The sequence below is a fragment of the Lissotriton vulgaris genome, chromosome 2_1 (assembly GCF_964263255.1).
Source record: "Lissotriton vulgaris chromosome 2_1, aLisVul1.2, whole genome shotgun sequence".
In the NCBI taxonomy this organism is placed as follows: domain Eukaryota; kingdom Metazoa; phylum Chordata; class Amphibia; order Caudata; family Salamandridae; genus Lissotriton; species Lissotriton vulgaris.
Genome location: NC_141687.1, coordinates 1,236,042,591 through 1,236,057,024, shown reverse-complemented (window position 1 = coordinate 1,236,057,024; position 14,434 = coordinate 1,236,042,591). Strand labels below are relative to the sequence as shown.

Genomic DNA, 14,434 nt, shown 5'->3' with positions numbered 1-14,434 from the left:
GACCTGTGGAGTAGAGCGTGTAAACTGATATCTCCCTCTCTTGTGTTTCCCCCACCTGCGGAGCCTGGGTCACAACGGAGCCCGAGGAAGGAAGAAGGAGGAGGAGCCCGACTTGCCGAAGGGAAGAGGGAATCCTGGGAAAGTCACGAAGGGAGAGGAGTAGATCCCCGAGGAGGGCCGTACCTCGAAAGACTTGCACTGATTTATTATTTCATCAAATAAAGCCTACTCGAACAAAGACCCGTCTCCTGCCTTTTCCTACCCCACAGGTTACAGTGGTGGAGAATGCGGGCATCTCTTCCATCTGCTTAACAAAGATGGACGACGTCGTGCAGCCTTTTGGTGAAGGGCCAAGAAAGACTGGAATGGGTGATGGAGCAGCAAATCCAGTCGGCAGATGCAGACAGGGAGATCATGAAAGCGGCCATGACAGCCCGTGCCCTCGACCCTCCCGTGGCGAGTGGAACAGTGACTGTAGGAGGGACACCACAGAGCATCAGCGGGGTCTCCCTCCAGAAGTATCAGCCTGGGGAGGACCTCGATGTGTTTCTACTGAATTTCGAGAGGGCCCCCAGGGCGTGCGGATGACCCGTGGCCAAGTGGCCCTTCTTCCTCGCACCCTTGCTTATAGGTGAAGCCCAAGCTGCTTATCAGGTGGCGAACCCGACAGGTGACACCTCCTACGCCGACATTAAGAGGATCATTCTGGATCATTTGGGACTAGATCAGGAAGCTTACTGCCTCAGATTCAGAAAAGAAAGAGGAGTACCAGGAGAGACTCCCAAAACTCTATTCGTACGGATGAAAATGGCGGCCGACAAGTGGCTAACCCCGAACACCTGTACAAAAGAGGAGATAATGGACCAGGTCTACCTAGAACAGTTCTTGGAGGCCCTTCCTTTTGCGACCCAGAGGTGGTTAAAACAGCACCATAACCTCACCACCTCCCAGGCTGTGGAAATGGCAACCACGTTCTCCCGGGTCCAGCCAAGACGCCCCTCTTTGGGAGACGGAGAGACAAAGGCCCGCCAACAAACCCGAGAAGAGGCAATTGAAAGTCCCAGAACCAGTAAAACCTAAGCCATGGAGACCCGAACCCCCATCCCTCAGCGGACCGCAATGTTTCGAATGCGGTACCTGGGGACACATAGCCCGGATGTGTCCCCCAAGGAAACCGGCCAAAGAACCAATGGAGGTCGGCTACCTTCCGAAGTCTGTGCTGTATTCAGCAGAAATGAGGCATGCATTCAGAGTGAGTATGAGGGTAAATGGTACCCCCGTCCAAGCCCTCTTAGATTCAGGCTGTCGACAATCGGTGGTACAGACCCAACACGTGAGGCCCCACCAAGTACTCCCCCAGGAACGAGTGAATATCAAGTGTGTACATGGGGACGTGAGACCGTATCCGGTACCCATCCTTCCCATATCCCCCTTGAAAGGAACACCCCATACGATCAGGGTAGGAGTGCTGTCATCTCTCCCTGAAGACCTCATAATAGGGACCGATAATTCGGCATTTCTAGAAATGTTTAGCCAGGGGCCCCACAAACCACTAGCTAGGCACGGTGGGAACGACAGGCCTATACCGGCTTTTGTGTCCCCTGAGCCGTGGGTACTGGACCGTAGTTTCCGTTTCGCACAGGCGAACAACGCAACTCTGTTCAAAGCCTGGGAGAACGCACATCAGAATCAGGGCCAAACACCCCTGGTATACCCTCGTTTTTTTGTGAAAAATGACCTGCTTTATAGACAGGGACAGAAGGACGATCCTGAACAACTTCTCGTCCCCGCGACGTTTTGGGAACAAGTGCTCTTCTATTCCCACGCCCACTTGGTAGCTGGCCACACTGGAGCAGAAAAAACAACCCAAAATATCCTGCGGCACTTTTACTGGCCAGGGATTTATAATGATACCATGTCCTTTTGTCAGGAATGCGACGTATGCCAGAAGCGGAACATGACCAGACCCCCGGCTGTCCCTCTACAACCCCTTCCCATAATCGGGGTTCCATTTGAGAGGGTAGGCATGGATCTTATCGGCCCTCTACCGAAGTCCCGGAAAGGACACCAATACGTCCTCGTGATCGTGGACTACTCCACGAGGTTTCCGGAGGCCTTTCCACTGACCACCACCACGACCAAACAAGTGGCGGACAAAATGCTGGAGCTCTTTTCCAGTGTGGGGTTCCCCAAAGAGGTCCTCACGGATCAGGAAACCCTTTTCGTGTCAAGACTGATGAAGGAGTTCTGTCAGCTCCTGAACATCCATCAAGTACGAACAGCGGTATACCACGCCCAAACGGACGGACTCGTGGAGAGATACAATCGGACCCTGAAGACCACTCTCCGGAAAATGCTAGAGGTGAACGGAGCTGAATGGGACCAGGTCCTGCCCCTGGCATTGTACGTTATTCGAGGGCAAAAACAAAGCAGCCTGGGTTTCTCGTCATTTGAGCTATTGTATGGACAACAACCCCTTTCGCTCCTGGACATGACGAAAGAGGCCTGGGAGAACGAGACCCCAGAAGAAACCCTGAAAACCCTAGAATACGCCCGGCAACCTTCGCTCCAAGCTAGGGAAGCTGAGAGACCTGGCGTACACCAATCTGGAAAAGAGCCAAGTGAAGCAAAAAACAATATACGACAAAGGAAATAAATGGAGAAGACTACAGAAGGACGATTGGGCGTTAGTTCTACTGCCCTCCTCTACTCATAAATTCAAGGCCGAGTGGGGAGGCCCCTATCGGATAGTATCAACGATAGGTAATACCAGTTATAAATTGCAAATCAATCCCCGAAAGACCCAAGTCTATCATATCAACATGTTAAAAAAATGGTTGGGTCCTCCGCCCTTAGGAGTCCATCTTGCAAATGCCAACCCCCCAGAGTCTACAAACACCATAGACCGACTCGTGATCAACGAGGACCTGAGGGAGGAGGAGAAACAAGAGTTGATGGAAACCCTACAGGGACACCCCACAGTGTTCTCGGACCAACCAGGAAAAAACACTCTCGCGGAACACCAGATACAGACACAACCGGGGAAGATAGTCAAAATACGACCATATCGGATACCAGAATCCCGGCGTAGGGGAATTAGACAGGACGTCAACGACATGCTGAAGCTCGGCATCATACGACCCTGATGTAGCAACTGGTCAAGCCCCATAGTAATGATACCGAAGGCCGAAGGAACCCGCAGATTCTGCATGGATTTTCGTGCCCTCAATGAAATCTCATCATTTGAAGCATACCCTATCCCCAGGATAGATGAACTGATTGAGAAACTAGGGGAAGCCAGATACATAAGCACGAGAGACCTAACAAAGGGATATTGGCAAGTACCCCTCAGGGAAGAAGACCGACACAAGACCGCCTTTTCCACTGAAGACGGGCATTTCGATTTCACAGTGTTGCCGTTTGGGCTACATGGGGCCCCGGCCACGTTTCAAAGACTTATGAACCACGTGCTGAAAGAGCTGACAACCTTCACATCCGCATATTTGGATGATATCGTCGTCTTCAGCCCGGACTGGAAGACGCATATGACCCATCTACATCAGCTCCTGGAAACTCTTGAGAGGGCTGGTCAGAAAATCAACGCAGGTCATCTGCGCAGTTTATTAATCCCAGCTGATCCCGATTCATCATCTTTTGGCTAACAGCTAGCTGTTGGATCTGAGGTTATGTGGGTTTTTTACAGGCTGGGAGACTCCAATATATTGAGAGGGTACTGTTAGATTTGGGGGTGTGAGAAGTTGGCCTGATATATAATGTTCACTATTCTAGTGAGCACTTTGTATCAGTCCAAACAACCCTCATTGATGATTGGTTGTAAGTCAACCTTATAGACCAGCTATCCTAGTAGCATGGATACGAGCAGTCTTCGGGCTAAACTCTAGAGGGCGTGTTAAGCCAGCTGTTATACCATCACATATACCCCTTGAACACCAAGTGAAAGGACACCACACAAGTGTTATGAAAATAAACAGTGTATTTATTTAGATCACAACAGCCCTGTACTCTTTATGAGGACAGGGTACTAAGCACACAACAAAACTCTTACGAAAATACTTTAAGTTGCACAATTTACACAAATGCCCGAGGGGCACGAAAAACCATATACTACAAAAGTGGAATGCGAAATTACTAGCAGGTAAGTACTGTACTAATAGGCTTTGGAATCGCTAGGACTGGACTACTGAACCTTCAGATTACTAGTAGGAGGCCTAGGGGACTCGGGTGCAGAGTGTGCACTCTCACGCGGGATGCGGGACAAAGTCTATGGAGGCTAGCAAAAGCAAAGTTAGTGTTCTCGGGCGAACCCGACTAGATAGGCTGAAAACGAAGAAGGATCTGGACCCTTGGATAGTGAGGTTATGCTGGGGCACCAAAATGCCGAAGTTACCTAGCCCAGGGGCTGCGGCTGCATAGGTCTGGAAAGACGTCGGGAATCCTCGTTGCAGTCTATGGAGCCTGAAAGAAGAAGTTGCTGGCAGGCGACCAGTGAAGATTGTTCGGTGGATCCAAGCCTGGATCGAAGATGGAAGACACCTGTAAGCAGAGGGGACCAAGTTCTGAATCACTAGCCAGTGATTAGATGGGCACCAGGATGGCACCGGCTGAAGTCACCTCGACCAGGTGAGTGGGCGACGCTGGGCTCTGCAGTCTCACGGACCAGGAGGCGTTGTCGGCGACCAGGATGGAGGTGCGAGCTGTCCCACGATGGTTGCTGCTGTCGACGTCGCTGGACCCAGGATTGGGGCAACAAGTCTTGGCAAATTCAAGCCCACGCGGTGGACTCAAAATGGCGTCTGGAGTGGACCAGGAGGGTCCGGGGTGCTCCGCTTTTGGAAGGGAGCAAGGGCCAGTCTGGAGCAACCAGACTAGCAGTGGTGATGTCGTCGGTCGTCGTCGGGAAGGCCACAAGCCAACGGGCTAGTAGCCAGACAACGCGGTGAGCAGCAAAAAGCAGAAGGGCCCCACGCAGATCTGGTGGATGCTGGAGGGCTGAACTTCGGTGCTGGCGCTGCTCAGGGTTGGGGCTTCTCGGACCCCAAAGCACTCACACGAGGATCCCTCGGCGGTCGTGCTGGATAGAAGTCGTGCAGTTCTGATGATGGCCGGTCCCTCGAGGTCTCGTCGCACCTACGGTTCTCAGCTTAGCTGTAGAGGTAGGTAGAGGTCAGAGGTGCCAGGGAAGCCGGGTCTCATCATGCTGGTCGGACGGATTCCGGAGGAAGGACGTGCAGCAAACCGCAGTGTTCTTAGATGGTGCCTGCGGGTGCAGGGTGACTACTCCTTAGTCACAAGGGAGAAATCTTGAGAAGAAGTCGAGAGTTCCTTTCGTAGAAAGTAGTTTCTTGATTCAAAGATGATCTAATTTGGAAGGGTCCCCGCTCCTGCCTTTATCCTAAAGAAAGGGGTGGGTACGCGACTAGGTCCTGCCCTAGGGGTGGGACCAGGAAGGGGGGTGGTTACACCCCTCTCCCATGCCGGACTTTCCCCAGCTCAGGGGCTGGTGTGCCCCTGGAACTGGTTCTAGCCGGCAGATGCGTAGTGAGCACTGGGGTGCCACTTGCAGTCACCTTCCTGTAAAGCCCTGCCTACCCAGGATACACAAAACCCTGTCTGGGATGGTGCTAGCACCGCCCCTGACAGGAAACCCTTTGTCCAAGCTCCCCTCGCTGGAAAGACTCCCAGCTGCAGGGGGTCAGACTTGTGTCTGTGGTGGCAGCATCCATTTTGTGATGCTGAGGCTTGAGTTAACTTTAACCGGGGTTCACAGTTACATTGACAAGGTTACAAGCACCCTTACCTGTAGGTTGCTTGTTGTGGTTTTCGCAGAGACGTTATGGACCAACTTCCCCAAATTCTAGGCAACACCTAGTGGTTGATTAATAACACTGAGGTAATTAAATAGAAATCAGGGAGGTAGGCCGGATCGTGGACGCTACCTGCTTCCTTGATTGTCGACCTGCGAAGCAATAAGGAGAACTTTTGTAAGATCAATTTCCTGTATTTCTAATGATTTACCCCTACAATGTCTCTAAAGGTTTGTAACTATTCTTTAGTAGAAGCCTACCTGCGACTGGTAAAGATTTAGCGTCGCGTCCGTGTTGTCGTCGTGAAGGGTAGAAACTGGGCGAGATTCATGTTGGTGCAGAAGGGCTGTTTATCTGGGATTGTCCTTCTGAATTCTCACCGTGCCGTTCTTCTCCTTCACTCCCTAGTATATACAATATCAAATAAAAGACAATTTGGCAATCAACAATAACATTTGCTCTCACTTTGATACTTCTCAAAGTCTTTAAGTTCCTTTTTCAAAGTCCTTGTAACAATACTCTTTTCTTTTAGATTCTCAACGGATTGGAAACCTTAGAATACTGTCCAGGTAAGTCTTTAGTTCTGTGAATCACTTGTAACTTGCTTGCGATGGGCGCCAGATAATGCAAATAAGAAGAAAAATGTTCACTTAGCTTATTTGTTCTTTTTCCTCCTTTTCTGATCGTGCGCGAGCAGAATGATGACCTTCAGGCTTCCTGTGCGCAGGCCGTCGTCTTCGGGATCCAGGACTCTCCTCGGCGAACCTCTGGAGGGCGGTGGCAGAAGGCAAAGCGCCGAGCAACGTTGGGTGTGGCTTTTTATAGTGGAGCCACACCCAGCCGCACCCAGGGAACGTTGACGCATCGCGCACCAAATACCTGCGTGCCGTTTTCAACGTGCGCGCTGAGCCAGCGTCTTCCGAACCTTCTCTGAGCAGAGCAATCCTTTTTCCAGTCTCGCTCACGAGCCAGCTGATTTCTTCTGCATCGCATTCTTTACCAACAACTTTAAAGCCATCTTGCAAATCCCCATTCCCTACTTCGATAATGACTTCAATAAACAACACTTGGTAAAGACAAATAAAGTCATGAAAACACGTGTAACACAAATAGCATTATGCACCAAGGAAGTACAGTAACAATATACATTTACACACTAACATCACACTGGCGTGCTGGTAGCACGGGACAGGGGCGGGTTTCTTGAGTGGGCAAACTACCCCTGCATGAATGTGCATATGGGGATGAATGCAAGGCTTGTGAGGTATGTGATTCATGACAGTACTCCCCTCTCAAGAGCCCTCCCAAAATCTGTGGTACAGGTTTTGGTTTATTTGGATTACGAAGATGAAAATTTCTGAGTAATCGAGGAGAATGTTGGATGTTGGAAAGAGGTTCCCATGTTCGTTCTTCAGGACCATACCCTTTCCAATGTATAAGGTAGAACAATTTCCCTCGAACTCTCTTTGCATCTAAAATCTTTTGAACTTCAAATTCAGGAACCCCATCAATAAGTATGGGTGGTGGATTCTTTTTAAATCTAGTCATGGGATTACAAGGTTTGATCAATGACACATGAAACACTGGATGAAACTTATACCTATTGGGTAAGCTAAGTCTAATACTGACGGGATTTATTATTTTTTCTACGACAAATGGGCCGATGAATTTGGGACGTAGTTTCTTACAAATTTTCATTCTTAGATTCTTTGTGGATAACCAAACCTTATCTCCGACTGAATAATTAGGTGACGATTTTCTATGTAAGTCTGCAGTTTCTTTTTGGCTTTCTTTTGCTTGAGCCAAGTGATATTGGGCCTGACTTTGAACATGAACCAACTTTGTAATATGTTCTTCCAATGATGGTATTTCTGAAGGGATATGTACTGTTCCCGGGATATTTTTAGGATGAAACCCATAATTGCAAAAGAAAGGTGAGAGAGTGGTGGAAGAATTGTCTAAGTTATTGAAAGCGAATTCTAGAACCCACAATATATCAGACCACTCCCTTTCTTCTTCTGCTAAAGCACATCTTAGAAACTGCTCTATGGTTTGATTTGCTCTTTCAGTTAAGCCATCTGTTTGAGGATGGTAACCAGAGGACATGCGAATGTCCATATTCAAAGTTTCTCCTAAACTTTGCCAAAAGTGAGAGACAAATTGTGGACCTCTGTCTGAAATGATTACGGAGGGAATTCCATGCAATCTAATTATTTCTTTAGAGAAGACTTGAGTCAATTCTCTTGCAGAAGGGATATTTTTTAACGGGATAAAATGAGCCATTCGAGAAAAATGGTCTACCACTGTCAAAATAGTGTTATACCCCTCTTTGGTCTTAGGAAGTTCCACAATAAAGTCCAGTGATATTGTGTGCCATGGCTGGGGCGAAATTGGAAGAGGAAGTAAAAGACCACTAGGTGCCTGATGTTGTGTTTTATTCTGAGTGCAAACTACACAAGTCTCAATATAAGATTTTACATCATTCAACAAAGAAGGCCACCAGAATTTCCTCTTAATTAAATGACTGGTCTTAGCAACTCCAGGATGTGCACACATTAGAGTATCATGATGTACTTGTATCACTTTGTCTTGTAGATCCTGTGTAGGTACAACAATTTGCTCATTCATGTACATTAACCCTTCTTTGAATTGCATTAGTGGATACAAAGCTTTCCATTCTTGAAAAGTCTTTTCTTGAACCTTTTGTTTAATGTCTTCCATTACATCAGTAACCACCACTCCCACCTTGAAGCAACTATCAGGCAGTACAGGTTGAATTTTTTCAAGAGAACACTCCTTTTCATCTACAATCCCCAAACGTGACAATGCATCTGCTTTTAGATTTTCTTTTCCGGGACGATAAGTAATTACAAAATTGTAATCATTGAAGAACAATGTCCACCTTAACTGTCTAGCAGTGAGAGCTTTCACTGAACGCAAAAATTGTAGATTTCTGTGATCAGTATAGATTGTTATTGGATGTTTTGCCCCTAACAAGTAATGGCGCCATTCTTCGAAGACTGCTTTTATGGCTAACAACTCCTTGTCAGCTATGGCATAATTCTGTTCAGTAGGAGTTAGCTTCCTTGAATAGTATGCGATTGGGTGCATCTGACCAGTTTCTTTGTGTCTTTGGGACAAAATGCCTCCAATAGCAAACTGGGAAGCATCTGCCTCTACAATGAATGGATTGGAAGGGTCAGGGTGCATTAATACTGGTGCTGAAGTGAAATGATTCTTTAAATTTTGAAAGGCTTCTTCGGCATCACTATTCCAGTCAAATTTTGCGTTCTTCTTTAACAATTTTGTAATTGGGGTTATCAAGTGAGAAAAATTACATATAAAACACCTATAGAAATTAGCGAACCCCAAGAAACTTTTTACCTGCTTGACTGAGGAGGGGCTGGACCAATCTAAAACTGCCTGAATTTTCTTTGGATCCATTTCTATACCATTTGGACTTAGGACATATCCCAAAAATTCCACTTTTGTGGTGTGAAAGATACTCTTTTCTAATTTGATGTACAAGGAGTTGTCGAGAAGTTTTCGAAGAATAGCTCTTACTTGTTGTACATGTTCTGTAGTGTTCTTAGAATAAATGAGAATATCATCTATGTACACAATGCAACAGATATCCAAAAATTCTCTCAAAACTTCATTTATGAAAAATTGAAAAGCTGCGGGAGCGTTACATAGCCCGAATGGCATGACCTGGTATTCGTACAAACCAAATTTGGTACGAAATGCTGTCTTCCATTCGTCTCCACTGCGAACTCTGACCAAATGGTAAGCTCCTCGCAAATCCAATTTAGTGTATATGGTGGCATCTTTTACCTGGTCTAAAAGTGTCGGGATCAAAGGAAGTGGATATCTATTCTTGATGGTAACATTGTTCAAGGCTCTATAGTCGATGCATGTTCTCAACTCACCTCCCTTTTTTGGAATGAAAAAGAGAGGGGAGGATACTGGAGATTTCGAATGTCGGATAAATCCATTGGCCAGAAATTCATCTAAGTACTCTCTTAGATGCTCATTTTCTTTCTCGGTGAGAGCATAAATTCTACTACACGGCAATGTAGCCCCTGGTACCAAATCTATTCGACAATCGAAATCCCGATGAGGTGGTAGAGTGTTAGCCCTTTTTTTGTCAAATACATCGTGAAGGTCAGAATATTCCTTAGGAATTCCTTCCAGTAGCAGTATACTCTTTGAAGTCAAGGGGAAATTATTACCTAGAATCAACACTTTTGAATCTTGTGTCGTCAGACAAGAAGATACACAATGATCAGAGTCAAAAAGCAAAGTTCTTTCCACCCAATCTATTTTAGGGTTATGCTTAACTAGCCAAGGTATGCCTAAAATTAAGCGGAATTGAGGGGCATCTATGATGTCAAAGGTTATGTCCTCTTGGTGTTTATGTGAACAGGTCATCAAAAGAGTCTCAGTGTGAAATTGAATCAGACCAGATGATAATTCTTTACCATCTACTGCTTTGACCACCTCCGGGTGTTGTTTTGCCTTGGTTTTAAAATCTAATTCCTTCAAAAACATGGTATCTATGAAATTGCCTGTAGCCCCTGAATCGATCAATGCGTCTACCGTCCATTCCTTCCCCTTTTCTGACAAAGATTGTAAAGTAACCTTTATACTAAGATGATGGGAAGTTATCTCAGGGGTGATTGAGGCCAAACTAGATGACTTACTCGACAATCTGACCTCTTGATTTGTCGAGCCAGTTAGTTTTCCGACTGCTGTACTAAGGCTACCTCAGAATTCTTGTTTTTAGGTTTACTTGGGCGCACTGGACATTCCTTGACGTAATGACCAGATTTGCCACAATATAAACATTGATTCAGTTTTCTTCTCTTGTCCTTCTCTTCTTTACTCAGAGGTCCTTTTATCGTGCCTATTTGCATAGGTTCTACTCCTGAGTCCAATTTAGATGTGTTTTCTGTCTTAACACTATTGTATCTCTCTTTAAAGGAGAACACTTTAATTTCAGTTTTACCTTTCTCACCTCTACGCTCTAATAAACGATGATTTAATTTTACTACTAAGTCTATGAAATCTTCAATGGTATCTGGTGGGTCTAAGATTTGCGTGACCATATCCTTGAGCTCATCTCTAAGCCCCTTGTAAAAAAGGGAAACCCTTTTTTCTTCGGGCCAGCGGGCCTCAATAACGAGCCTATTAAATTGGGATATATAATGTAATAAATCCGAAGACCCTTGCTTGAGGTGTAATAACTCATGGTCTGCAGACTGGACAAAGACATGTTTGGCAAATAATTTTTTCATTGTGTTCTTAAAAAGTCTAAGGTTATACAGAATTGGGTCATCTCGCTCTACAATTGGCACCGACCACAGGGCCGCGTCACCACCTAGGTAAGATAGAATAAAAGCTACCTTAGAGGAGTCATCTGGAAAGGCTGCTGGTTTAGCTATAAAATGTAGGTGACATTGATTTAAGAAGATAGAGAAGTTGTTACTATCTCCCAAAAATCGTTCAGGTGGTGCTAAAGGAACTGTTACTGGAGTCACTACCTGAATCTGGGTTGGAGTAGTAGAAGAGCTGGGACCAGAGTGCAGAGTTTGAAACCCCGGCTGAAACGTGGCTGGTTTCAATACAGATTTCTGAGTTGGGGAAAAGCCCCACTGTCCTGAACCAGATTGCATATTACTCTGGATATCTGTAATATCTCTACGAAGGGCTGCGTTTTCAGCTTGAATAGCCGTCAACAATGTTGTAATGTCTTGCAAGGAACTTGTAATGGAAGGATCCATAACGTCTGGGCGAAAATATCGTCGTGGGCTTTGCCTTCTGACAAGGTTACAAGCACCCTTACCTGTAGGTTGCTTGTTGTGGTTTTCGCAGAGACGTTATGGACCAACTTCCCCAAATTCTAGGCAACACCTAGTGGTTGATTAATAACACTGAGGTAATTAAATAGAAATCAGGGAGGTAGGCCGGATCGTGGACGCTACCTGCTTCCTTGATTGTCGACCTGCGAAGCAATAAGGAGAACTTTTGTAAGATCAATTTCCTGTATTTCTAATGATTTACCCCTACAATGTCTCTAAAGGTTTGTAACTATTCTTTAGTAGAAGCCTACCTGCGACTGGTAAAGATTTAGCGTCGCGTCCGTGTTGTCGTCGTGAAGGGTAGAAACTGGGCGAGATTTGTGTTGGTGCAGAAGGGCTGTTTATCTGGGATTGTCCTTCTGAATTCTCACTGTGCCGTTCTTCTCCTTCACTCCCTAGTATATACAATATCAAATAAAAGACGATTTGGCAATCAACAATAACATTTGCTCTCACTTTGATACTTCTCAAAGTCTTTAAGTTCCTTTTTCAAAGTCCTTGTAACAATACTCTTTTCTTTTAGATTCTCAACGGATTGGAAACCTTAGAATACTGTCCAGGTAAGTCTTTAGTTCTGTGAATCACTTGTAGCTTGCTTGCGATGGGCGCCAGATAATGCAAATAAGAAGAAAAATGTTCACTTAGCTTATTTGTTCTTTTTCCTCCTTTTCTGATCGTGCGCGAGCAGAATGATGACCTTCAGGCTTCCTGTGCGCAGGCCGCCGTCTTCGGGATCCAGGACTCTCCTCGGCGAACCTCTGGAGGGCGGTGGCAGAAGGCAAAGTGCCGAGCAACGTTGGGTGTGGCTTTTTATAGTGGAGCCACACCCAGCCGCACCCAGGGAACGTTGACGCATCGCGCACCAAATACCTGCGTGCCGTTTTCAACGTGCGCGCTGAGCCAGCGTCTTCCGAACCTTCTCTGAGCAGAGCAATCCTTTTTCCAGTCTCGCTCACGAGCCAGCTGATTTCTTCTGCATTGCATTCTTTACCAACAACTTTAAAGCCATCTTGCAAATCCCTACTTCGATAATGACTTCAATAAACAACACTTGGTAAAGACAAATAAAGTCATGAAAACACGTGTAACACAAATAGCATTATGCACCAAGGAAGTACAGTAACAATATACATTTACACACTAACATCACACTGGCGTGCTGGTAGCACGGGACAGGGGCGGGTTTCTTGAGTGGGCAAACTACCCCTGCATGAATGTGCATATGGGGATGAATGCAAGGCTTGTGAGGTATGTGATTCATGACATACATACATGTCGTGTCCCTCTAGAAGGGTGGAATGCTAACACCGTCGCCAGAATTGGCGAGGGATTAGTATTCCAATTCGTATGACACCTTCCTCGACATGTTTTGATAAAGCGATACCAAAGATAGCATATAACCGCGAGTATTATAATGCACTTAAGAGTATATGGTATGCGTTATCATGGAACAGCTATTAGGACTTGGTTCGCAAGCTGCAAACGGGCTCAGCTCATGCCAGAGCACCATCTCACACGATTCCAAGCACTCTGCCTTCAGGATTGTCAAGGCCTGTCATAGGAGTGACTGATAGGAACCTGTGTGTCCATTTTAGGGTTAGATATAGGTATACTATATCTACAGCAAAGGGTGATTACACCTCCTTGCCCCAGCTGTCGTGCAGCCAGTTGTGTCAGATTTAGATGGCCAGCCAGGGGTGGCATAATACATGCTGCAGCCCCTGGTAGGCCCTGGGTACACCTATGCCCTGAGTTACAGGGTCTGATAAGGTGGCCCAGTACCAATTGGTAAATGCACCTAAGGTACATGGAATCCATTTTACAGAGAGAACAGTAGGCCTGGGGTCCTGATTGGCAGGGTCCCAGGCCAACTAAGTCGGAAAACCAGCAAAACACCAGGCAAAAAGTTGGGGGCAACCATAGTCAGGTATCCACCTTCCTACAGGGGGTCTCTAGTTGGCACAGGTAGGTACTTGTGACAAATAGGGACCCTTGCCTCTAGTCAGGATAAGGGGATTACACTTCCAAAATAACCCCTGCTCTCCCCCTTGGTAGCTTGACACGAGCAGCAAGACTTTATCTCGGAGGCGTTGTGTGTTAAGCATTTTTGACCACATCGTGGCGTTACAACCACCTTCGCACCTTTTAAATCCCACCGTGAGGGGAACGGCTGCAGCACTTGCCGCCAGTCACCCGGGGCCACAAGCAGCTGGGGGACCACAACTCCCAGCTGCCCCAGGGCTCGCGTGGCATGACTGACACACTTCACGCGCCAGGAGGCGCCTTATCAGCAGAAGCGCCGAAGCGCTCGTGGAGCACTTATCCGGAGCATCAAGCTAGCCGTGAGGGAAACGGCGTTACAACCACCTTCGCACCTTTTAAATCCCGCCGTGAGGGGAACGGCCGCAGCACTTGCCGCCAGTCACCCGGTGCCACACGCAGCTGGGGGACCACAACACCCAGCTGCCACAGGGCTCGCGCGGCAGGACTGACGCTCTTCACGCGCCAGGAGGCGCCTTATCAGCAGAAGCGCCGAAGCGCTCGTGGGGCACTTATTCGGAGCATCAAGCTAGCCGTGAGGGAAACTGCGTTACAACCACCTTCGCACCTTTTAAATCCCGCCGTGAGGGGAACAGCCGCAGCACTTGCCACCAGTCACCCGGTGCCACACGCAGCTGGGGGACCACAACACCCAGCTGCCCGGGGCTCGCACGGCAGGACTGACGCTCTTGACGCGCCAGGAGGCGC

General features: G+C 47.1%; 1 protein-coding gene across 1 annotated transcript in view; it reads right to left on the bottom strand.

The window, feature by feature from the left end:
* LOC147732424 (uncharacterized) overlaps positions 1-14,434 on the bottom strand; it is a 2,559,122-nt gene that overhangs the window by 1,897,587 nt on the left and 647,101 nt on the right. The window contains exon 28 of the mRNA XM_086954262.1: positions 9,210-9,413. Within this exon, the coding sequence (XP_086810388.1) occupies positions 9,210-9,413 (204 nt within the window). The remainder of the gene's footprint in view (positions 1-9,209; positions 9,414-14,434) is intronic.